At 35.0% G+C, this 26,294-nt stretch overlaps 1 protein-coding gene across 5 annotated transcripts in view; it reads left to right on the top strand.

Annotated features, from left to right (window-relative positions):
• FXR1 (FMR1 autosomal homolog 1) overlaps positions 1-26,294 on the top strand; it is a 58,618-nt gene that overhangs the window by 14,498 nt on the left and 17,826 nt on the right. For all 5 annotated transcript variants that reach the window (XM_030862856.2, XM_030862853.2, XM_060298380.1 and 2 more), the window contains exons 2-10: positions 2,585-2,637; positions 4,073-4,166; positions 14,061-14,132; positions 14,550-14,698; positions 14,928-15,021; positions 15,468-15,584; positions 16,898-17,068; positions 18,654-18,732; positions 22,366-22,475. In XM_030862856.2, the coding sequence (XP_030718716.1) occupies positions 2,585-2,637; positions 4,073-4,166; positions 14,061-14,132; positions 14,550-14,698; positions 14,928-15,021; positions 15,468-15,584; positions 16,898-17,068; positions 18,654-18,732; positions 22,366-22,475 (939 nt within the window). The remainder of the gene's footprint in view (positions 1-2,584; positions 2,638-4,072; positions 4,167-14,060; positions 14,133-14,549; positions 14,699-14,927; positions 15,022-15,467; positions 15,585-16,897; positions 17,069-18,653; positions 18,733-22,365; positions 22,476-26,294) is intronic.

The raw sequence follows: 26,294 nt of genomic DNA, 5'->3' as shown, positions 1-26,294 counted from the left end.
GAAAAAAAAAAATTCTTCAGTTAGTGCTTCCAGGGCTCAGAGATTCCTGCTATTCCCTCTGTTCTTCCCTTACTCCTAGTTTACACATCATTTTTGGCATTCCTGGGTTTTTATTGTATGATGCTGTTTGTTATTTTGTCAGGGATAGCATTCTAAGATATTTTGATTACACTTTAAATATGTTAAAGTGCCTTGTTACTTATCTATAATTTTAAATTATAGTTAAGTTTCAAGTGTAAACATGTACCAGGCTTTGTGAATGAACAAATTAAGGGACCATTTTATGATGGCTTGGGCTTCCATGTTTGTAGGTGTATGGGGAGAAGAAAAAGAAATGTCAGAGTATTCTAAGAAATACGGGTTCTGGACCAGATGAGTATGAATAGGAAAAGAGACCAACTCCCCGAAGGTTGGACTAAGAAGAAAGACAGAAGTTATGGAGACTTAGTCATAAAGCCACCCCCCCTCCCGCCCTCCACCCACACCATGTGCAGGAAAATGCTGCCATTGTTATTTGGTGTCTCCTGACTCAAACATTTTGGCAAAGACATAACCCTGCCGTTTGCCATCTCTTGAGTATATAGGGACCTGCCATTATTCTGGTGAATTGAAAATTGTTGACTGTGTCCTGTATCAAATGCATCAATTTTATAGCAATCTGGCCATTAGAAACCTCTTATCCCTAGAATCTAGGGTTTGGGGATTAGAACATGTTTTCTGATTATTCACTACAGTCCAAATACTTTATTTGGGTGTCAAGTTTTTAGCTTGTTTAATCTGATGCCTGAAGATATTAGCAATAAGAGTAGGTTCCAGAGCTGTATTTTTTCTTAAAGTGTGTGAACAGTGTGTGCACCCAGACAAAGATGATGCTGATGTTTGTGGTGGATGTAAAGTGGGGGTGGGGAGCAGTATAAGCACTGATTTTTAGATAGGAAAAAACCTTTTTATTATAACGAGGAGTAGAATTTCCCAGTGATTTGGAGCTCTCATTTGCACTTACGCTGTATAAATTATACAGAAATGATAAAGATTAATGAAACATTTCAAACTATGAAAATTGTTTGTGAAGGACTAGAAAATGTTAGTGAAAGTATAAATAATGACTAATCTGTGATGGAAAGATGTTTTACTCTGATATTCATGAATTTGGTAATTCTCAGGTTATGAAAATAGTCCTTACAAATGGCAAGGGTATAATAGAGATGGATTTGCTGGTAGCATAACTATGAAAGTGCTGACCAAAATGATTGCTGAAAGTAGATGTGCGGATGAACTAGTAGAAATAGAGAAACTGGCCAGGAAGTCATTGTTGTAGCATGATCAGATAATCACAACTTGAACTAGTTGGCAGCTCTTAGTTTTTAGCTTTGGGAGGAGAAAGAAGAACAAAAAATGTCTTCAGAATTGCAAGGCAAGAGCTACTTTAAATTTTCTGGCAGCCACTATATTTCTTTCATAAGTTTATTTTCGGCTGCTTCGGGTCTTCGTTGCTGCACACGGGCTTTCCTCTAGTTGCGGTGAGCGGGGGCTGCTCTTCCTTGCGGTGCACAGGCTTCTCATTGCGGTGGCTTCTCTTGTTGTGGAGCACAGACTCTAGGCACACGGGCTCAGTAGTTGTGGTGCACAGGCTTAGCTGTTCTGGCATGTGGGATCTTGCCAGACCAGGGAACGAACCCACATCCCCTGAATTGGCAGGCAGGTGGATTCTTAACCGCTGCGCCACCAGGGAAACCCCAACTATAGCATTCTTGAAAGTATCTTGAGTTTTAGACCTCACATGAAGATATATGCATTGAAATTTCCCATAATACACAAGTTGATCACAGGTATTTCTAGTTGGAGAGAGATCAAGGCCAAATTACAGAATCATAAAATTTAGTAGCAAATGTGGGAGGAGGGTACTGAGAGACTGGATACATGACTTATATACATTCTGTGATTGGTGATTGAAAATAAAATGATTTTATTTTCAGCTTCATTGGTTACCTTTTCCTCTATAAGACTTTCTATATTCAGTTCCAAAGATTTTCTGGGGTGGCAGTGCTGATCTGTTTGCTTTTTGGTTTTTCCACCGTCAGTTTGTTTCTTAGTCTTTGGTTTGTTAATTTGCTTAAAATAATATCTGACACATAGTGTTTAAATATTTGGGGAGGTAGATGAGGTAAACAGATGTACTCATTTTTGCCATGTTTTAACCAAGTACTGCAAGTATGTGTATTTAATTAGTTTATAGTGTACATTATGGAGTGTAGTATGATAAAGACGTTTCAGAAAAGTTTTTGCTGAGTACCAAGTGGTTCAGAGTGTGTAAGCATTTGGCTAAGGTTGAGAACATTGCTCTTCTGATTGACAGTAGTACAGTGTCATTTAATGTCATTTGTAATCATGAAAGAGAGAGGTTAAGTAATTGCCAAGGTCAAACAGCTCATGAATGATGGAGATGGAAATCAAACCCAGATTAGCCTATTCCAAGCTCTGGGTTATTATTAGTACTCCATGTCATTTTTGTAGCTCTAATATAGTGGTTTAGAGTTAATGTAACATTTAATTGAATATTTATTTCCTTTTAATTTCTTTATAGGGATTTATCAAAGATGTTCATGAAGACTCTCTCACAGTTGTTTTTGAGAACAAGTAAGTTATTTTTTTATTGATAGAGATCCTAATTTTGAAGATTGGTAGTGCCAAACTGTTTGCTTTTGGCTGTTTCTATTGCCAGTGGAAAATGAGTGTGCTTTTGGGTGGGGGTCTTTGGTTTGATTATCTTTGAGTTCAAATAATTTTAGTTCTTGGTGACTTCACCTGGTTTTCTGCTCACAATTCACTTGGCACTTCTTCCATGACCCCTTTCTTTGTCAAATCACATGTGGACGTGAATCAGTAAGTAGTTTTTGCAAAAATAGATGGCACGAATGGGATTATAATATGCTTCTTAAAAACGCAGAATTTTGAAATTATGCTGTAGATAAGTATTAGGCTGTCTTTAATTGCTTGATTATTCATAAGGAATAATAAAAAGTTGTATAGATATTGTAAAGGTTAGGTAAGTTGTGCTAAAAACGTTAAAGACTGTGTTCTGGGCTTGGTTAGGAAGGGTTATAAAGGAGCACTATATAATTGAAGGTCAGAAAAGAAAACTGGTTAACTTTCACTTTTATGCTGCTTCTGTAACTGCCTGAATAGATATCGGCCCAACAGCTGTTTCTTGTAGAAACAAGTGTTGAGATGATTTCTGTCTTTTAGCAGCTGCCATTTAGACAGTAAAGATGAAAGAAAGCACTCAAATGTCTTACTTGTCTCCTTTTTTGCCCAGCGTTGGCACAGGGGAGCCATAGGAGTATTTTACGTGCTGCTCTACCTCCCAGGCATGTGAATGACCTATTAGAACTTAAAGTAGGAAAGCATTTTAGCTTTATCAACTTAATTATAAAATACAACCCACAAAAAATTAAGCAACAGCTCAAGTAGTAGTTTTAACACATTCGTATTTGCTACAAAGATTAAAAGTAAGTTTTCTCTAGGTTTTAATTACAATGTATGTGTTCATTGTAGAAAAGAAATTCTATCTGTGTAAGAAAATTAAATCCTTTCATAATTTAGCTATTCAGAATAATTGAGTAGTTTTCTATATTTCTGTGAACATGTACACTAAGAAATTATGCAGCTTATATTTTATAATCTCTGAAATTGTGTTCCTTAATAAATCATTGAGTGGTAAAAGTGTTTGTAATAAGTTGATCCCACTATAGCAGTTCGTTACTCTGAACTTACCCTACTTCATTTGCAGAATAATGTATGTACTGTTACCTTAGGATGAGTAATTTGGAAGCAATGTATAATTGTCAATGATGTTAACTATTTATAAACTTCACCAAGAGCCATGCAAAATCTGTTCTACCTCAGCAAACTACTTGGAAAAAGATTTAATACAGAGGTTGTTTTTCTTTGGGGACAGCTAAATGATTGATTTGAAAAATATACAGTACTAAGCATAGACTACATAGCTTCTGTATTAGGGGTATTAGAATAATGTATTTTAAAATTGTTAATTCCTTTTCTAATCCTTCAGTTGGCAACCGGAACGCCAGGTTCCATTTAATGAAGTTAGATTACCACCACCACCTGATATAAAAAAAGAAATTAGTGAAGGAGATGAAGTAGAGGTATGTATTTACAAGTTTATTTTCTTGTGTGCATACTTTTTTGTTTCAAATAAATATTCTTGTTGGAAAATCTGTTTAGCTGTTAGAGAATAAATCTAATTCCTTTTCTCCATTCTTTCTATTGGTAATGGCTGTGTAATGTAGCAATGCTTGAGTTTTGGAGCCAGAACTGGGATTAATGTCTCAATGCTACCATTTTTAGGTTTGTAGCCTTGGTCAAGTTTTTTTGTTTTTAATGACTAAAGTGAAAATAATGTGAGAACTAAAGACGATAGTGCATTTGAGTTTTGCACAGATTCTGGCGGAGACAACTATATGACGTTGGTCATTATTTTCCTTTTTTGCTGTTTTGCCTTGTGCTTTTTCCTCAGTATCTTTGTACAGTATTAGTAGCTATCCTTTATTGTAGTGATCATTAATATAGTTCCTGTGTAACAATATGAAATATTAGCATACTGCCTTTTTGAATATTCTAGAAATATTCAGAAAAATTTAAAAGGGAAAAACCAAAATCACTGTCCAGAGATAAAAACCACATTTCATGGTTTACATATTCTCAGGCTCTTCCTTTTTTCTCTTTTAAAAAAATAAAAATTTCACTGCTTCTTTGTATCTTGCTTTTTTCACACTTAGTAGGTCTTGAATGTCTGTCTTTTATATTTGTTTTTGATTAACATGCCTGCTGTTATGTAAAAAGAAACTTGGAAATAATTGTCAAATAGAAGCATAATGAGTTTGTTGGAGATAGAAAATTTGATTTTCGATTTTTAAGAAGCTGATACCTCCAAGGAGCTCAAATATGCTAAAATGTATTTCTCACAAGGAGTTGTCTTGATAGTGTTGAAAGAGATTTTCAAATCTCATTTGTACCTAATTTATGTAGGCTGGGGTAGGAGAACTGGGAACATGGGTCAATCTTTAATGATGAAACAGCTATCTAAAAACACTTAACAGTATGTACTTTGTGCCATACACTGTTCTGAGTGCTTTGCACATGAACTCATTTAGTTACTTGCCATTTTTATTCTTCATAATTTTTTTAATGGTAAATTTTCTTTTGAGTTAATTGTAGATGTTAGGCTAGAAAGTCAAATTGTAGGACTTTAACTCCTAACAACTTGAACTCACTTTCTAAAATTTTGCCTAGATTTTAATTCTTGCTCTAGGTAATTAGAGCAAGCATCCTTCTGCTTTTGCTAAATCAAAGCATGTTATAAACTTAATTGTGTCAGGGTGCCACATGTGTGGCGGTCATTTCTGTGAGTAGTGCTTTTCATATTTTAAAAATTGTTGTTCAGACAGTTATTGTTAATGTAAAGGCTCAGTTTAAAGGAAAAACTTGGAGCGCTGAGGGTGTTGTTACAGTGTGCTTTTCCTCAGTCTCAATCTGGGAAGATCCTGTCCAGTTCCTGGACCATCTTTATGGCTCGCCTCCCCAGTTGTATACAAAACTTTATTGAATGATTTGGAAATTGATGATTACAGAGTGTTTTATTTCACTTTCTGCTTTATGGTTCAGTCTTGGTGAAATTTGTTCCTTAAAATTAATGAGAATCATGGTCTGGAATTAAGATATTACTGTTACTTTGTAATTTTTTTGTGCTTTTGAAATTTTTGAAAATTTATATAGGGAAGAAGTTTAAAATTAATCTTGCCACCTGTGGATTTCTTTTTTTGTTTTGCTTTTTTGCCAGCGTTAGGAATTTATTCTTATGCCATGGAATGAATGCTTAGGAATTATGGTTGTTAGTGCTTTATATTTTGAGCCAAATAACTTTATGTAAGCTCCCCACCCCCCAAATTCAAAGTAACAAAGCTTAATATAAAAAGTGAAATGATACAGAGTTACATAAAGTAAAAAGTGAACCTTTCCTCTTAGTGTAGGTATCTAGGTGTGCTTATCTGCCCACCCCAGCTTAAGTCTCATTTAAGAGATGTCTCTTTAGATTTTTTTCCTTTGAACTTATAAAGAATATGTGTGCTTTTTTAAGTTACAAAAATTGGGAATACATTTTATTTGTGATTTTTGTAGTCAGTTAATTAAGATACCATAGACATTTTCAAGTCTGCACATACAGATTTAACCTCATTTTTTCTCACCACCCCATGATACCTCTCCGTATAGGTGTATCATAATTAGAAGTTGTTGAAATTATTGAAAGTTGTTTTTTGCTTTTACCACCCCCCCCCAAAAAAAGCAAGAGTTAATGTCCTTATGTAAATCATTTTCTGTTAGTATAAATCTTGGTGGTTCAATTGCTGAATCAAAGGCATGTATATTGAAAATTTTGATAATAGCAAAATATACCATTTTGTCCTCCAAAAATGCTTTTTGAATGACCACTTCATAGTTTTGCTAATACATTAAGGTGTTTGTTTCCTCATAGATTGACTGGCTGGATTATTATTAATCTCATCTGTAAGTTTTCATAAACATGATAGAAGGAAGCTGTTGTCTTCTCTGTTTTCTGAACCTTGATTACTAGTGATATGGAGTGTCTTTTAAATTAGTTTATTGGCTGTTAGCCCCTTGTTCTGTTTATTATCTATTTTATTTTTTGCCCATGTAGTTTTCGATGTTGGAAATGTGTACATTTTATGGGTAAGTTCCTGTTATATATTGTGTTTTCTCCCAGGCATTCTTTAAAAAGCTGTGCTTTAGTGGCTTTTGCCATTAAGAATTTATATTTTTACTTATTCAGATCTGCCAATTTTCCCAGATTCAGATCTGCCAGTTTTCCCAGTGTGGCCTCCAAGATAACCCATTTTAGTACTTCTACAGAGATGCCCCCCCCTTTTTTAAAGAGTATTTAGGTTTTTAATATAACTTGATTCTTTTTAGGGTAATTTATTGCATAGTATATTGATTTTTTTTTTAATTAAGTCATTGGCTACTGTTGTTTTTGTGCTAGTCGTAAATACTATAATAGCAGTGATAACAGCTGACACTAACCCATATAATATATATATAACTAACTGGCTTTTTAAACACATTCTATCAGTTTGACATAATAGTCTCTTGAGGGCCTCTTCTAAACTCTATGACTACTTTAATTAACCTTTCCAAGGTTCATGTAGCCTGAAGGTTAGGAAGTTGAATAACCAGTGTAAGTTTTTGTCCTGAATGTTATTCTTTCTAATATGTCATGCTGTATTACAGGGTGTTGTCAATTTTGTGCCACATTCCCAACTCTTGTTCTTTTGCAGCTTCTAGGAACCCTTCCTCTTTGAAGAATGGAAAGGTGACTATGATTTGGCCATTAGTAATTGATTTAGAACAGAAATGATCCAGAAGGGAGCTTTTCATTAAGCTGTCCAGGCATTTATCTAAAGCTCAGCCATACAACAGAAGACCTAAATAGACATTTTTCCAGAAGACATACAGATGGCCAACGTACAGATGTTCAACATGTCTAATTATTAGAGAAATGCAAATCAAAACTACAATGAGATACCACCTCACACCAGTCAGAATGGCCATTATCAAAAAGTCTACAAATAATAAATGCTAGAGAGGGTGTGGAGAAAAGGAACCCTCCTACACTGTTGGTGGGAATGTAAATTGGTGCAGCCACTATGGAAAACAGTATAGAGGCTCCTTTAAAAACTAAAAATAGAATTACCATATGATCCAACAATCCCATTCCTGGGCATATATCTGGAGAAAACTGATTTGAAAAGATATAGGCACCCCAGTGTTCACAGCAGCACTATTTACAATAGCCAAGACGTGGAAGCAACCTAAATGTCCATTGGCAGATGAGTAGATAAAGAAGATATGGTGTGTACACACACACACACACACACACACACACACACACACACACACACACACACACACACACACACACACACACAATGGGATATTACTAAGCCATAAAAAAGAATGAAAGAATGCTATTTGCAGCAACATGGATGGAGCTAGAGATAATCATACTGAGTGAAGTAAGCCAAAGACAAATGTTTTATGATATGACTTACTTTTTTAATATTTCGGCTGTGCCAGGCAGCATGTGGGATCTTAGTTCCCTGACCAGGGATTGAACCCATGCCCTCTGAATTGGAAATGTGGAGTCTTAACCACTGGACCACCAGGAAGTCCATATGATCTCACTTATATGTGGAATCTAAAATATGACATAAGTGAACTTATTTACTAAACAGACTCATAGACATACAAAACAAAGTTGGGTTACCAAAGGGGAAGGGGTGGGGGATAAATTAGGAATTTGGGATTAACAGATACACACTACTATATATAAAATAAACAACAAGGACTTACTGTATAGCACAGAACTATATTCAATATTTTGTAATAGCCTATAATGGAAAAGAATCTGAAAAAGAACATATACACATATATATATGTATATATACACACACAGAGATATACACATATATATATACAAAACTGAATCACTTTGCTGTATACCTGAAACTAACACAATATTGTAAGTCAGCTATGCTTCTATTAAAAAATAATAACTAAAAAATTCAGCCATATGAACTTCCCATTCTTGTAGGTCAGGTATGGTTAAATATTGGCGATTTCACATGGCTTACTCTAAAATTTTATTACTTTACAAACATGTTTGGCTACTTCAGGCTTGCCCTTTCCAGCCAATTTATGAGACTTAGATGAAATTATAAAACATAAATTAGTGTCTGGTAGTGACCTCAAGAAGACGTTATATGGCTTATAATAGAAAGTTGGTTTTGAAAAGTCTAAGACTCAAAGGTTTATTTTTAAACCTAATTGGTGGCTTTGTGTTGATAAAAACTGGCATATATTTTCAAATCTTTAAAGTATTTAATATAATTAATTTTTTTTGATAAGTGTCTGCTTAATAGTTGATTTTGTTAACTAAAGATTGCTAAGAAAATTGGTAATTCCCTGGTGGTCCAGTGGTTAAGACTCTGTGCTTTCACTGCTGAGGGCCTGGGTTCGATCTCTGGTCAGGGAAATAAGATCCCACAGGCTAGCTGCGTGGCATGACCAAAAAAGAAAGATTGCTAAGAAAATAATTCTCAGCTTGTAAAGTTGGAGATGATGGGAAAATGAAGAGTTCTTTAGATTCTCTTAAGCTGGATATATAGTATAATGTTCTGGGATATTGGAAGGGCAGTAGAAAGAGTTTTTACCCAGTGATTTCACATGTGAGGTGCCTTATTTTTTATTATAAGATGCCTACCTTATTCAGCAAGTTAGTAACACACACAAACGTGTTACATAGGAAGCCTGATATCTCAAGCTAATAGATAATTTTATAAGACTTTTTACGTTTTTCCTCTTGGGCTTAACATATTTGATATATAAAAACTTTTTTTGAATCGTGAAGTCTTCTGGTTGAAATACGGATAGGCAAGTTTTTGTTCTTGTGACATACGCCTTTTCTTCCATCTTTTATGGCAGATAGACATTATGGTTCTACATCTTTATAATTTAGTTATAATCTTGGGATAGGTCCTTTGAGAGAAATTTAATAAAGGGATTAAGAATAATTTGTTGTAGAACACTCCCTTACCTGACAATTTCTTTTTTTAATTTGGCCATGCCGCATGGCATGCAGGATCTTAGTTCCCTGACCAGGGATCAAACCCGAGTCCCCCTGCAGTGGAAGCACAGGGTCTTAAACCACTGGACTGCCAGGGAAGCCCCCTTACCGTACAGTTTTTTAATTTAGTATTTTACTTATAAGACAAATACAATATGCATGTATAATTTACATCTTACCTTTAAAAATGTATCAGTTTGATTCTTGCAACCAGTCTGAAAATTTTAGCTGTCTGTAGTTAGTCTTTCTCATAATACGAAGTCAGCATTGTTAGTCTTAGTGCTTGGGAATGCTCATACGTTAAAGAATAGGTGAACATATTCTTTATTACTTGTATCTTTTTCTTTTGGGGAATGGGCAGTTTCCAAGACTTATGAAACCCATTTGTTAAAGTATCAGCCACAAATACTAATGAGATAATAACTGTTGTGTAAGTAGATAAATCACATTAGTGTTTTCTAGATGTTAAGCTTGCTTTCCTAATGTACATTTTCTATTTCTTCATAGATTGTAATGAGATAAAATAGATATGAATAGTACTCAATAAATGTCTTTCATGTAGTTGTAAAACAGGTCATTATGATTAAGCATTCAGTTTAATGCTTAACATTATTTAGAATTAGGTAAAAACTGGTAGAAATTGTCTACTGGTGGTGTTCACATTATTTCTATTTGGTTATAACTTTGAAAGGCATCGTTGAACATTATTAACTTGAATGAAAAGCTGATAACATTAGGATCCAGACTGGAATTCCATTTAAGTCATAATTTGGTTGTGTGCTGGAATTTGGAGGCCAGTAAGGTTTGACTTGGATTCATTTGGTAGAAAGAATACTGAAATAGGCTTTTGGAATTTAATTCTTCCATGAAACTGTAGCCTTCTTCAATCTGGGTACTGTTGTGTTTTTAGGTCTCTCATGGGCACTCCTTAGTCTTTTTTTAAAGCTCTTTCTTGGATTTGAAGAAACTTAGAATGTTAGAGAAATGAGGGCCATTGCCTTAGAGTGTGAATTGCTTTCTTGGAATAGTTTGGGGATTTAAGTGAGTTGAAATCTGAAGTAAAGGAATTTCTGTGAGGTGCTTTTACTCCAATGATGTAGTCATAAATAAATTCAGTAATCTACATCTTGGACGTAGTATGCTAGGGCGCGGTTTTAACACTTGGTTATTAAAACGACTTTTTATTGTGTTGAGTACACTGTTCACTTTGTAAAGGATGTTATTTGACCCACAACACAAAAGTGGAGGCAAATTCATAGCATTTTGATTTGAGCCAGGAGCTTAGATTAATTTGGCTTTATGAGAGAGGCTTTGTCTTTCAGGGATCAGTTATTAATGAAGTTTACAGAGATGGATGTAAGTATAAAATGGAATCCAGCATTTTAATGTTCAGTGAGAACTAAAGCTGCAAGACAGTCCACAATGTTTTATTCTTTTTTGTAGGTAAACTTACATAGAAAGCCAGATTCCTAGACGGGTATTCTTTGGTGAAACAGAACAGGTAGTTTATTTTAAGACGCATTTTTCAGCATTCAAGCTTGAGGCACCCATCCACTGTAGATCAACAAGAGATATACCAGTCTGTTTAGCTGAACTGCCTTTCTAAGATAGTGCTTGGAAAGGGCACTTTCCTTCTTGTTCTCAGGGTTTTCTTTTTGTTTTTTTAATTCTCAGTATACTAGGGAAAATAGCACTTACCATTTGAGTCTAATGGGCCATTTTTATTGTTTTTTTATATTTTTAAGTCATTTTACATATAAGTTTACAGAAGTAAGAATAAAAGGATGGTGAAGATAAACATTATTAGATATTTTAGAAGCATTTAAACAAAGAAATCCAAGTTTTTATTTCATGTTTTCCTGGTTTTTGACGATACATGTACCTAAAATGAGCAAAGTTTTCTGAATATTAACTTATTGCTCATCAGCTATCATGCATAAACCCAGAACATACCCGTCTTGTAAATGCTGATATCAGATTTAAAGTCCATCTCTGGTATGTTCTAGTTTATCATTTCTTCTGTTTCATCTTACACACTTGAATTATCAGAATGCAGTGGTTTAAGAATACAGTTGACTTGAACAACATGGGTTTGAACTGCATGGGTCCATGTATACTCGGATCCCCCCCCGTGCGGCTTGTGGAAGTCTTAGTTCCCTGACCAGAGATTGAACCTGGGCCCTCAGCAGTGAAAGTGTAGAGTCTTGACCACTGGGCCACCAGGGAATTCGCACTCAGATTATTTTCAATGGAAAGTGCTACAGTACTGCATGATCAGTGGTTGGTTGAGTTTGCAGATGTGGAACTGCATATACAGAAGACCGTCTGTGTTACACTCAGCTTTCAACTGCATGGAGGGTTGATACCCTTAACCCCTTTGTTGTTCAAGGGTCGATTGTATTTTGGAACTTCTGATGGCTTCTAATTTTATCGAATAGAATGTTAGCATCTTTGCCCTATAATTACACCACTCTCATATTTAACCAGTTGGATTGACTAATGTGCATTTCTTCGTCATCTGTTTCTTTCTAGTCACAGAAGATGGCAGAGTATTTTAGGATGTAGGAAAAATAAGGTTCCTGGATTCTGTCTTAGATTTATGTAAGGGTTCATTGGATGCTTAATAACAATTGCAAGACAGAATGAGTTTTATTCTATTCTAAAAAAAAAAGGTAAAAATTTCTTTTATTTTGGAAGATTTGAAGAAAGGATAGAGTCAAGAAATAGTTAGATTTACTCATATAAGAAATGCAGAAGCTAAAATTGAGTTCACTGGAGCTTCATTGGTATATAGGCGCTTTTTTCCCCTCAGCTTTTCTCTAATCATGGTATGCAGTAAAGTTGATCATGAAGTTTTGGCTTATTTATTTTTAGTTCCAGTATTCCACCACTTCGAAGATTACTCATTATCATCTTGATAGAAACTTCAGGCTTTCCAAAACTGTTTGCCTATCAGTAGTTGTTTACATTATTTCTCAAATGGCTGTTAACATGTATTGATTGGTAGATTTCTCTGTCCACCTGTGTAGGGGCAACCTTAGTTTAATCAAGATTTTTGTGAGTGTTTCTTAGTCATCTCTTCCCAGCCGCCCACCCCCCACTTTCTCATGTATTGAAAATATATCAAACAAACTGCTGTGTCGTAAGAAATAACTCTAATTCTCAACGGAAACTTTTCTAATGTATTATATTTCAAAATACTTGATAATTATAGAATACGTAAGATACAGGGTTTGTTTTGCATAGGAGGTTTTGTAAGGTATGTACTCTGCTAGATGGACTAAATGTGTGTATAATTTTTTTGTTAGACTTTTAGTACATTTAAGTTCCTCAGCAAGGGATTTAAATGTCATACCTTGAAGGAATTTTAAAATAGGAAGAAATCTTAAAAACTTTCTAAAAACAGTTCTTAATTTCAGCATTTTATAAATACTGATAACAGATTTAAAATACATCTTATTAAGGTTCTAGCTTATCCTTACTTCTGATACTTGAATCATCAGAATGCCATGCTCGAAGATGAAACAGTGCTGACAGAAACTGAAAGACCTATGTTTTACACTATATAAAACTGTCTTGTAAGAAGCATTTCTTTAAAATAATACTTATTGGGACTTCCCTGGTGGCACAGTGGTTAAGAATCCGCCTGCCAATGCAGGGGACACGGGTTCCATCCCTGGTCCAGGAAGATCCCACATGCTACGGAGCAACTAAGCCCGTGCGCCACAACTACTGAGCCTGCGCTCTAGAGCCCGCGAGCCACAGCTACCAAGCCTCCACAGCTACCAAGCCTCCGCGCCTAGAGCCCGTGCTCCGCAGCAAGAGAAGCCATTGCAATGAGAAGCCTGCGTACCGCAATGAAGAGTAGCTCCTGCTTGCCACAACTACAGAAAGCCTGTGCAGCAACGAAGACCCAATGCAGCCAAAATAAATAAATAAATAAACAAATAAATCTCTTTAAAAAATAATAATATTTATGTTTAGTAAACCCTCTTGAATTTGGAATTCGATTTCCAAGGAGCCAAATTGCCCAAAGAGGGTTCAGTTTTATTTTTCAGTAGTAAAATTTAAGCGTATATAACTTTTATTAAATCATGTTTAGTACATCAGTTTCATTTTGTTCACAATATTTTTTTTTTGATTAATTTATTTTGGGCTGTGTTGGGTCTTTGTTGCTGTGCGCGGGCTTTCTCTAGTTGCGGTGAGCAGGGGCTATTCTTTGTATTATTCTTCACAATAAAATTTTTGATTCTTGATTTTAATGGAAGTTTGCACTTCATTGTCTATAGTGTTGAAATCTTTTTGGATGAAGGAATAAGGGCATTTTTTTTCTTGTCAGGTGTATTCAAGAGCAAATGATCAAGAACCATGTGGATGGTGGTTGGCTAAAGTTCGAATGATGAAAGGAGAAGTAAGTGATGTTGAAACTTGCTTTGTGACTGATTTTCAAGGAAATACCTCCACTCTTGGTTCTGTAAATGTTACTGTAACTCTTAGTTGTTAAGAGCCTACTTCAGAAATAGTTAATCATGCCTTTCAAAAAGTCATGAGACCAGTAATTTATATTTGTGTTCTGGATTTGCAAACACCAAAGCTGCTCTCCAGAGGTATAAATAACGCAGCTGTGTGAGGACCACCATAGTTCATGCTTGTAAGAATGTATAATCTAGTTTAGGCAAATCAGATTGATGTAACTAAGCTGTGCTTTAGTATTTGTGCCACAAGGGGGAGGGTCTACTGGTTAAGCTGAGCAAGGTAATTAGAACTTCATTTAAAGCTCATTATTTTTGTTCAGATGGGATTTTTAAAATATTTTGATGTCTTTTAGTTTTATGTCATTGAATATGCTGCTTGTGATGCCACTTACAATGAAATAGTCACATTTGAACGACTTCGGCCTGTCAATCAAAATAAAACTGTCAAAAAAAATACCTTCTTTAAATGCACAGTGGATGTTCCTGAGGATTTGAGAGAGGCGTGAGTAATTTTGTTTACTGTTGAATTGATTTGTGAATCAAGAGGATTTTTCAGTGCTACAAAGAACTTTTTTCCCCAGACGCCCAGTCAAAAACTGTGATAGAAAATCTTTTTAACAAACAAAAGTTTTAATGGGTGGTGTTAAAATGAAGTACTGAGTTTTCATTATAATTGCCTTCTAAATTTAACCTATTATTTAGGTCTTACCCATGAATTACTTTCTCCCTAGGTGTGCTAATGAAAATGCACATAAAGATTTTAAGAAAGCAGTAGGAGCATGCAGAATTTTTTACCATCCAGAAACCACACAGCTAATGATACTGGTAAGGTAACTCCATATTTTAAGGTAGATAATGAATATTGTACAGATTTTATAAATATTTCAAAAGATAAAAGCTAACTTGTTTTATAGTGACCTTATTAAAATACAGTGTGGGAGAAATTTTTTTGCAGTTATAAAGTTAATTTGTAAATTTCTCCTGGAGTAAGGAGGAAAAATCAATATAATATTCTTTACATCATAAAATCCTTAATATATGGGATCCTGGATTCTACCTGCGCCCCCCAATCATAATTTGAAGAGCAGATCTAAGTAATATGGAAATTAAGAAAGCAAAGTAAGATTAACTTGTGGCGAGGGGCGGTGCATGTTAGGTGAGGAGAGAAGTATAGTAGACGAAAATCAAGAAAGGCCTTATGTGGAAGGTTGTGTTTGTATTACCTTGAAAAAGGATTTAAGTTTTTGAGTGATTAACTTGTGTGTTTATAGTCTGCCAGTGAAGCAACTGTTAAGAGAGTAAATATTTTGAGTGACATGCATTTGCGAAGTATTCGTACGAAGTTGATGCTTATGTCCAGAAATGAAGAGGCCACTAAGCATTTAGAAGTAAGTGGGTTTACTTGTAAAAGGTTTTTTGCGTGTCCCATTTAGTTTCATGAGTATATTATTCAAGTTCCATGGCTGAAACTACTTGACTGTTAGGTAAGGCAACTTGGGACCTGTTTTATGGCTAATAACTGGAGTCATTGTGTCCTTAGAAGAATTACTTTTTTCTATTACCTTTGTCAAACATAGCCTTTTGTCTGCTAAATTCCTGTTATTTGTTAGAACTTGGATGACAGGTGCCAAAGAGCTTAAAAACTCACTAGGGATTTCCAGTAGAACTTTATTGCTGGTTTTTACTGTCCTGTATCAGTCACAATGCATTTCCTTAGTAACTGGTTCACTATAACAACAACTGGGTAAGAAGAGAGGAGGATACGTGGCTTATAGTTTTAAAAAAGAGCCTGTCATTGCTTCTCTCCATCCTAAGGTATTCCTGTTTTCTCCTCTTCTTCGCTGCCATACTATTAGGAGATGTGTTCCCCCCACCCCCTCCCACACGCACTTGTGCACACACGCTGTCTTAGAGAAATTGGGGTACGTTTATCTTTAGGATAAGTACACGAATGCCCTTATTACTTTAAAAGTTCCAAACAAGGGATATGTGAATGAGTTTTGAAACATAAATCATCTGAATTGGAGAGCTTCCTGTATCAGTAATTCTGGAAAATTGTTTTAGAATTACTGTTTTCTGTGACCATGATTAAATAGATGGGTCGACCTTTTTTCCCCTTCCATTATATGACCCCAAATGAATTTCCTTTATTCCTTTTTTTCTTAGTTCTTTTTCTTTTTTAAAAAAAATTATAGTGAAATAAACATAAGATTTACCATCCTAACCATTTTTAAGTGTGCAGTTGATAGTGTTGAGAAGTGTATTCACATTGTTGATCAACCGATCTTCAGAACCTTTTCATCTTGCAAAAGTGAAACTCTGTGTCCATTAAACAACTTCCCATTTCCCCTTCCTCCCAGCCCCAGCTCACCACCGTTCTACTTTGTTTCTATAAATTTGAGTACTCTAAATACCTTTCGTAAGTGGAATCATGTAGTATTTGTCTTTTTGTGACTGGCTTATTTCACTAAGCATAATGTCCTCAATGTTTGTCCATGTCATAGCATGTATCAGAATTTCCTTTTTAAGGCTGAATAATTCTGGTTTTACTCACATAATCACATTTTGTTTATCATTCATCATTCAGTGGACAGGTGGGTTGCTTTTTCCTCTTGACTGTTGTGAATAATACTATGAACATGGGTGTACAAAAATTTTTTTTGATCTTTTATAATAAAGTATAATTTGCCTCTTTTACTAGTGCACAAAGCAACTTGCAGCAGCTTTTCATGAGGAATTTGTTGTGAGAGAAGATTTGATGGGCCTGGCAATAGGAACACATGGTAGTAACATACAACAAGCTAGAAAGGTTCCTGGAGTTACAGCTATTGAGCTAGATGAAGATACTGGAACATTTAGAATCTACGGCGAGGTAAGCTGTTTGCCCCCCACCTTGGGTAACTTTCCTATAACATATTACCTATTGTCTGGAATTTCAGTTTCCGAAGGGTGAAACGCTTTAAATTAATCAGCCTGGCAATCGTTGCATGTATGTAGGTGGATTAAAGGTTGTGTTTAATGTGTACTCTTCTCAAAAGTTACTTAATCAACTGCTTCTGAATTTTACTGTTTTATGTGCATTACAGATAATTTATTCAAATATTTTTTGAGTGCTTACTGTCGGGCACTGGCAGTTATAAATAGCATATAATAGAATAGCTTTTGTAGAACTTGAATTTGAATATTTTGTCACTGGTTAATTGTGACATCTGTGTGGACAGGAAAATAATTGGAAAAATAAATCAGACTTTTCTTCATTGAGACCATCCTTCACATTAGAGAAAATGAGTTTTTTGGGGGTGATAATTTCAAGTCTTGACTTTTCATTTGAGTCATATAGTAAATCTTACTAGAGGCCTGATTTTTACTTCCGAAACTGTTAGAAGTGGGCAGTATAACAAAGTAATTGAGATGAAAGGCTTTGGAGCCATACTGCCTGAATTGGAATTTTGTCTCTACCACTTTGAGGGGGCTTGGAGAAAGTTACTCAGCTTCCCTGCGTAATTTTCTGAATTGTAAAATGAGAATATTAATAGTGCTTACCTTACAGTTTATGAGGATTAAATATGGTTTAAAATTTTTTGCTGTGTATAATACAGGGAGCACACAACATACTTGACCTGTGGTTATTAAAGGACAGACATTAGAAGTGGAAGTTAACTGTTACTAGACTATAAATTCCTTTTGGTGAAGACACCCCCGCCCCCATCTTCTGGTCTTTTAAAATCATAACCATTAGCGATTAGGAATTTTAATGATGTTATCAGTAGGTAATTTTTTTTTAAATGCATCTGCAGAAACAAGCTTTTAAATCATTTCTTACGTTGAGAATGAAAAAACAATGCAGATAGTACAGACAACATGAACAATTTTTTTTTTTTTTTTTTTTGCGGTGTGTGGGCCTCTCACTGTTGTGGCCTCTCCCGTTGCGGAGCACAGGCTCCGGACGCACAGGCCCAGTGGCCATGGCTCACAGGTCCAGCTGCTCCGCGGCACGTGGGATCCTCCCGGACTGGGGCACGAACCCGCGCCCCCTACATCAGCAGGCGGACTCTCAACCACTGCGCCACCAGGGAAGCCCTGAACAATTTTTTTTTTAACATTCACCTGGAGAATTCAGCATAGGAGTGTGGGCCAGATGTATTTAGGATTGGGTTAAATTTGGCTACTGTAAGTAAGTTAAACTCTCTTAATTTTCTCAGGAGCTTAAAAGGGACCTTAGAGATGTCTAACATATTTTGGTTGTAAAAGACTCTTTCCTAGCTGTTCAGTGATTACTGTGACTTTTTTTGGAAAAATACTTCATGAATTATTTGACTTGAAATGTCACTCTGGTGGTCTGAGCAGAATCTTGTACTAGAGCGTAATAATTCAGTTTTTCTTATTTTATTTTTGTTGTGGATTGTGGGTTTCTTCAAGGTTGAATTTCATGTTTGTTTCCCCTCTCTCCCCACCAGAGTGCTGATGCTGTAAAAAAGGCTAGAGGTTTTTTGGAATTTGTGGAGGATTTTATTCAGGTTCCTAGGAATCTTGTTGGTAAGTACTTCTGCTAAACGTTAAATAAGTTAAATGTTACTTAATTACGTACAGTGACTTAATTGAAAATTAGAGTTTTCTGATATCTTAAAGTTATGTAGAGTATTATTTTTATAACAGTTTGTCATTATAGTTTTTCTTAAGCCTTTTCATCCTTTGGCCTCTTTCTTAATATTTTCATTTGCTTGATGTCTTTATCATTCATATATCCATCAAAATTGTCATAGTACTTTTTGAGAAGGTATTTGTGGTAATTTTTTTCTTCTGTTTAATGTAGAAGAAAAAGTAAGAATGGACTAACAATAGGGTAATAAACTTCTACACAGTAGGCCTCGAGTAAGTAATAGTTGTTGCAAAGGCATAGAATAAAGTTTAAGAAGTCATAGGCAGGAGAGAAGGATGGTGATGATGATATGAGGGGAGGTTTCACTATTAAGTTTTTGACACTTAGTGAAAACTGCTGCGCCCATGGGTTATTAAGTTAAGTGGCGATTTTTGAATTTGAAGGTGCAGTTAAATGAGAATTATAGCTTGGGATTAGTTGTTTAACAGCTTTGTTATTATCCTCTACATCTGTGCTGTCTTTTAAAATGCTGTTTGAGACATATGGGAGAAGCTTTGGTCACATGTTAAATACTTAGTGATTATCCTAAAAGTTTGACATAAATAAAGCATCAACATGATGTAGCAAAATTTACTAGGGGAATGGTTTTTTATTTTTTTGGTCATCTATTGAATCTCACTAGTTTTTTGACCTTAAATAGTTAGAGCCCCTTGGGCTCCATTTATATATAGTTACGCCTATAGGAAGATTCTATACATGTTTTACTTGTCAAATTCCGTAAAACATTAGTAGGTGAAAATTAAAAAAAAAAATACTTCCACTATTAAAAAAGATGTTTGTTTTGGCCAGTAAAAAGTAGTGCACTTGGGATAATAGTGTACAACACAAGAATTTGGACAGTTTCATGGTGTTCAACTATATAAAAATCTTTTCACTTCTGCCCAAACGTTTGGATGGGTATGATATATACTACCAGTTAAGAAAGCTCCACTTAATCTGTTCTTAGAAACCACTGTTCACTGTACACTGAATTGCTGGAGATTATGAGTTGAGAGGTTACAATTAAATGTAAGTCTCAGGAATTGTACATAATTTTAATAAATGTTAAGATAACAAAAAGTTACCAAATGTTTATTGTTGCCTAATGAAATTGCCTTTGACAAGAAAGCTGCTTTTGAAAATGATCCCCTTTGTTGTTTATATAATACTCTATTATTGACAGCTATCAGTACTAACATTTTGGTTGCTGCTTTTACAGAACATAATTTAACTTAAGATTTCTTCACTTGTAAAAATGATTTGGAGGTGAGTGTGTCCAAGGGAGTCAGGGTTCTTTCCAGCCCAACAATTCTATAGAAGATAGCCTTGGTCTTGTAGAATTTGTGGTAGTGTTAATTTTAAGTAAAAATTCCTGATACTTCAGAAATAAGGAAATTGGGTGTATTTGTAGCTCTCAGATTTTTCTCTTTATTCATTTATCTGTGCAGTGATGTGAGTACCTGTCATGTCTCTTTTTTTCCTCCACCCTGGCTTGGTTGGCTTTGGTGATTTGGGTTGTTTGTTTACTGTTTAGAAAATAAATATTAGCAACTATTATGCGTTGGTGAAATACTCAGAAGTAAGGACTTCAGTTGGTTGGTGTGTATAATAGTAGTACTACATCTTCCTCCAAAATGTTTTCTGGTTGAAGCAGTGTTTCGAAAAATAGTACCTTCTTAGTCCAAGTGAAAGAGAAAAAAAAGAGGACTGAGACATAAATGGGAATGAGGACTACTTGGTAGGTAAGTTTCAGAGAGGATTTCTGCACATATTCAGGTTCCAAGGGTTCTAGACTTGTTGACCATTCCCACCCTTCCCAAATCGAAAGTATTACATGAACATTGATTTGAAAATTAATTGAAACTTTTCACCTCCTGGAAGCCTTCCTTAATCACTTCTCTACTCTGTCCCTTCAGCATTTATGCTCAGTGCTCAAATTATACTACAGGTCTGCTTCAGTTTGTCAATATGCTTTGGAATTTAAACTGTGGAAATGATCAGTTAAAATACTGAAGGTCTCTGGTGGGACTAAATAAAACTTGCAGGTAGGTCCTTGCCACAGACCCCAGAAGGGTGATGGATATTCACTCACCACTGGTATAGTTCACAAGAAGGAAGGGGTAAAGATTTGGGGGAGGGGGTATGATATATCAATCTGATTTTTGTTTTTTCGAAAAGATATTTGCTTATTTTTAGCAGGGTCAAGGATGGAGTTGCTGCTTGAGCTTCACTGTGTTAACATGAAGGTTGCTTTTATATGCTGCTGCTAGGGCTGCTCAGAGAAGACATACATCATGTGACTTCCCTGTCCTACTCCTTTGTTTTTTCTTTTTACCTGTTAATTGCTGGTGCTTTTAAATTTAGGGTTATTGGGCAAGGAGGTTTGAAAATCCTATAATAGTGTCTGCTGTATTGACCGGCTTATTGTTGCCATTGTTTCCTTATTTATCTCCTTCCCCCCTTATTTATTCTTTATTGAGAACTGTTCTCTCAAGCATGCAATAGGAGAAACTTACATTTTAACCTCTTTCAACCAAAATGAATTTATTGTGGAAATAGATTGCTGATATAGTATAAAATTTTAATTAATTGAGGATTTGGACTTAACAAATAAGATGTTGCTGTTAACTTAGGATACATCTATTCCATACACTGGTAGTTACTTGAACATTTACTTCTGTTACCAGGTAACACTACCCAGTATTGCTTTGTTACTTTATGGGTGTATGTTAGCTTTATAACAAGTGAGTTCCTAAGGGGAAGAGCATCTTCGTGTCCTCCTTTTAGTTTCTCCTCTAATTATTGGATACTCAATAACTGCTATGTGACAGACTTACAAGTTAAGTGTGGAGAAGGTAAATAATTTGAATTTATGTCATTTTACAGGATTTTGTATCTAGGAAGACAGCAAACCATATACATGTTGTATGTAGTTGTACACTTCTGCAGTACTTTAAAAACTTACAGGTGTAAAATGTAATACTTGTTAAATGTCAACATTTTATTTTGGTGAAGAGAATATTCATTTTAAAAGAATCTTGAAGTCACAGGTGTCTTTTGAACAAGTAGGAACTTAAAAGCCAGATTGATGACTTTGTTAGTTGTTTGAATAATAATATATGTAATATGTCATAAATGTAAACAAATTGATGTGATTAATGCCAAAATAAAAGTTTTCTTTTTGCCTTCATTTATATATCCAAGTTTTTGAAATAAATGGATATGACTTGATATTTTAAAAATAATATAGAACATATTAAAAAATACTTAGACATTGAAAATGGCTTACATTGTGAGTGGCACTGTCAATCTCAGTTAACAGTAGTTGCCTTGGGAGTACTGAAGTGAAGTTTTCATACCAAGGATAAAGTTCCTCAGTGGTCTTTAGGGTGAGTTAATTGAGAGTAAGAAGATGAAGTTTTGCTTGGTTTTTATAATTTGATAGTAAGTCAAATTATTTGGGCTGGTGTTGAAATGATAAGCAGTGTTGGTTTTTAACTTACCATTATATATGTTTTCTCTTATTAAAGGAAAAGTAATTGGGAAGAATGGCAAAGTTATTCAAGAAATAGTAGACAAATCTGGTGTGGTTCGGGTGAGAATTGAAGGAGACAATGAAAATAAACTACCTAGAGAAGATGTAAGTATTTAAAACATAATTTGCTTGTGTCGTGTGTCTCCCTCCTCCCCCCCCCGCCCCCCATTCTTTTTCTGGTTGACTTACAGTACTATTTTTTATATTTTGAAAATTGTTTTAGGAAAGTTATATCCGGTGAACTGCTTATGCTCTGCAGCAGATTTTTCTTTTTTAAAAAGTTCTGTTCCTTGCAATGTTGCTTAACACACTTAGAAAACAAGTCATCTTTCAGTTGTTGGCCTTGGGCTCTTGGTTGGTTTCTCAGTATGTCAGTAAAAAAGCCAGTTTTGGGGGGAGAAATAAAAAAGACTGATAATCCTAACAGTTCTTTTTTTTTGTACTTAGAGTGTAAAGAATTTGATATTCTAAACAAAACAGTCGGCTGTGAAGGAATTCTTGATATGTAACACTTCCTTGACTTTTTTTTTAGAATTTGTAAGCCCTAACCATTTTTTAATTGAAATCTTTAAGCTTTATGTTGCTAGTAATTCTGATACCAACTTTCTGAAATTTCTTTTTCAGTCTTTTTCTTACATGTTGATGTCTTGTCCACAGTGCTGTATTTTTCCTTCTCATCCACCACTGTAAGCATCTCTCACCTTTGTGGCTCCAGTGGTCAACTCTGTATAAGTTGCATGTCTGAACATAAGGCAAGGATTTTCCCCCATATTATCTCCCAGAAAGCAGTACATTCACACCTTCCTCAGTTTTGCACGATAACTAGAGAGTTTGTTTGCCTATCGGGCAGAGTAAGTTTTTTTTTAAATAAATAAATAAATAGAGAGACACACACACACACAGAGAAAGTTGTAGATTTTGGCTCAGATAAATAGCCTCACAGCTGGTATTTGATGTTGTAAAGATGCCTATGAAAGATACCATTTTCTTTATTCCTTTTAATTAGTTAGAATGTGGAGGTAAAATACACACTTAAAAACAAATGAGAGAAAAGAAATGTCTTACTATTATACAAATGAGTACTTGTGGATTGATTTCATCCTACACTGCTTCAAAAACTGCTGTGAACCTCAAGTAATTTTAACTTATTCTTAAGCAAACACCATGCACCAAATGGGGGGGAAACCCCATTTTTTATTGAATTTAAGATGAGGATTAAAATTGAGGGTGTCATACTGTTATAAGGCACTGTCCCCATTTATACTTACTATATAAAATAATGGTGATCCATTTGGCATACAACCACTGCCTAAAATTGATCTGAAGATCAAGGTGTTTACTGGGCAGGGTCATTAATGACTCAATTATTAATTTCTTAGCTTGATACTAATATCTAGTCTTCCCTTAGCTTGACTTATTCCCAGTTGCTTTCTAGTATTTACTATCTTGTTGCAAGCTAATTCTTCTAGGCCCTCCTTCATAAATTAAGAAGTTATTGTACTTTCCTTTGTTTGTAGTTTTGGTCATTGTTACCTCCATTTCTGTGCCAGAGTTAAGAAATTTAAATGCTAAAAGATACCAAGCACATTATGTAAATTATGAAGCAAGTTGGGATGTACAAGATAGGAAAGGGAGGGCACACTGTGCCTTTCTATAAAAGAAACATGCTGCTCACGTTTAATCTGGTTGCTGTGTAGGAATGCATGTATTATGTGTTGCTGTTTCTTCCAATATTTTAAAGAAAAGCTGGAAACCTAAACAGTACACAAAATTTTTCAATTTTCCAAACATTGCATGTGAAAACAAATCTGAAGGTTGATATTGGCTTATTTGGGGCCACCATTTCACAATTTAAGCTGTCTAGGGGCATTCCCTGGCGGTCCAGTGTTTAGGACTCTGCACTTTCACTGCTGTGGGCCTGGGTTCTATCCCTCATTGGGGAACTAAGATCTCGCAAGCTGTGTGTCGTGGCCAAAAAGAAAGAAAGAAAAGAAAGCTGTCTAAATCCCCTGGAGACTCAGTTTATAACTTGTTTACTCTGAAGTCTTCGGTGACTCACCTCTAGCCCAATATGACCTTTCCACCTGTATACCATAGCTTTTATTGTCTATATAATTGTGTATTTAATGATTTTCTTTAAGTCTTTTATTTTGTTTTCTGGTTTATCTTATGTCTCTAAGCCAGGTTATGGAGCTCCTTGAAGTCAAGAAATCAAATCTGAATTCTCATATTCTCCCTTCTTCCCTAGCATAATGAACTGTATAGAGTAGGCACCTGGTAAATATTTAAAGTCAGTTAATTAAGGTTTTTTAAGATTAGATTTGAGTTTTTAATTGTAAAAGAAACACGGTTTATGTAAAGGTTAGAATAGCACAGAAAGGTATGGTGTAAAAAATAAATTATATTTATGTCCTGTCCATGTCTTTCTCTTTCCATCATGTCTAATAGATTTTAGACTTGTCAGGTTGCCTTTTTGTGTCTTCTGCTCTTAAAAATAATGTTGCAGCAAAGATCCCTTGTGACTGAAGAGTAAATTCCTGGAAGTGCATTTGTTAGATCAAAGGCTATATGGCATTTAAATTTTTAGATCTTGTTAGTTTTCCCACACATTCCTCCACCAGTATAGAAAATGTCTGTATTCCACATATTTGCCAATACTGAGTTTTATCACAGTTTAATTAGTGCCATTCCAGAAGATGTACATATTACCTTTCCATTTGCTTGAAAGACATTTTCTATAAACAGATTGTCCTTTGCATATTTTTTGTCATTTTTTATTACTGAAGTGTGTAAGCTTTTGCATTTTGAGTAAGTTAGTCTCTTTATGTATGTGGCAAATATTTTTGCCTTCTGACTTCTGCAGTTTTGTGTCATGTTTGGCAGGTCATAGATTGTTCAGAAGTGCATTTCTAGTTTTTTCCCTCCAGTTTTTTTTTTTTTTTTTGGTGTAATGTTATCAGGAGCAGGATCAGCGTTATTTTTTTCTGAGTGCTAGTTTATCTCAGTGTCACCTGTTAACTATAAATAATCAGTTTAAAAACTATTTTTAAATCTAGAAATTTCACTGAAATAACTTAGATGTAAACTCATATATTCAGTAATAATCATTTACTCTTTACTCCAGTTTTTTTGTTTTAATGGGTTATAATACCTATTAAAATAGTCGGTAAAATACGTGCAGTTAAGGATGCCTTTTTACTGCTCCTTTTCTTTGGAGGTAACTATTGGTTACTATCTCCAGTTGGGGGTCAAGGCATTCTATTTCTCTTAATCCTTGCAGATCAGCTGTTCGGAAAGACTTTACCGTTTTTATCTACTTGTAAAATTCTATTTATTTTTAATATTGGCTTTAAATGACAATAATACTCTTATGAATTCCCCTAAATTTCCACATCTGGGATGGCATAATTCACATTCTACCTAATATTCCTGTGCTTTTAAAGTTCATATCATTAATGCTGTACAATGAGATTATTACAGGAAGGTTTATTATCTTTTCTGAGATTGTGATTACCTTTAGAACAGGGACTTTATTTATCCTATTCCTTAGCATAGGTTCTGGCAGTTAACACGTGGATGTTGTTTAGAATTAAGTAACTGGATATGAAATTGGCTGGGAGCAAATAGTTTTCTCAGCTGTAGAATTGGGATATTTCTTAAAGTGAATTTTTAACGAACATTAAATAATGAACGTAAATAATATAGTCCCAGAAATACAGTATGTGATTAAAACTTTTAAGATCTCTTTTTTTCCCCTCCCCTGTGTCTTTTATTCACTTTATATCCTCTGTTTTCTGCATGTGAATTTTTGAGGACACTGTCAAGACTTTCTCACTTCCTAATAAGCTTAAGTTAGAGTCCCTTGTTTCATGCCTTCCTAGTTGTAATTACTTCCTTATAGTCACTCGCTTTAAGCTCCATGAT

This window comes from Globicephala melas, chromosome 4 (assembly GCF_963455315.2).
Source record: "Globicephala melas chromosome 4, mGloMel1.2, whole genome shotgun sequence".
Lineage (NCBI taxonomy): Eukaryota > Metazoa > Chordata > Mammalia > Artiodactyla > Delphinidae > Globicephala > Globicephala melas.
This window is presented reverse-complemented; position numbering and strand designations above follow the sequence as displayed.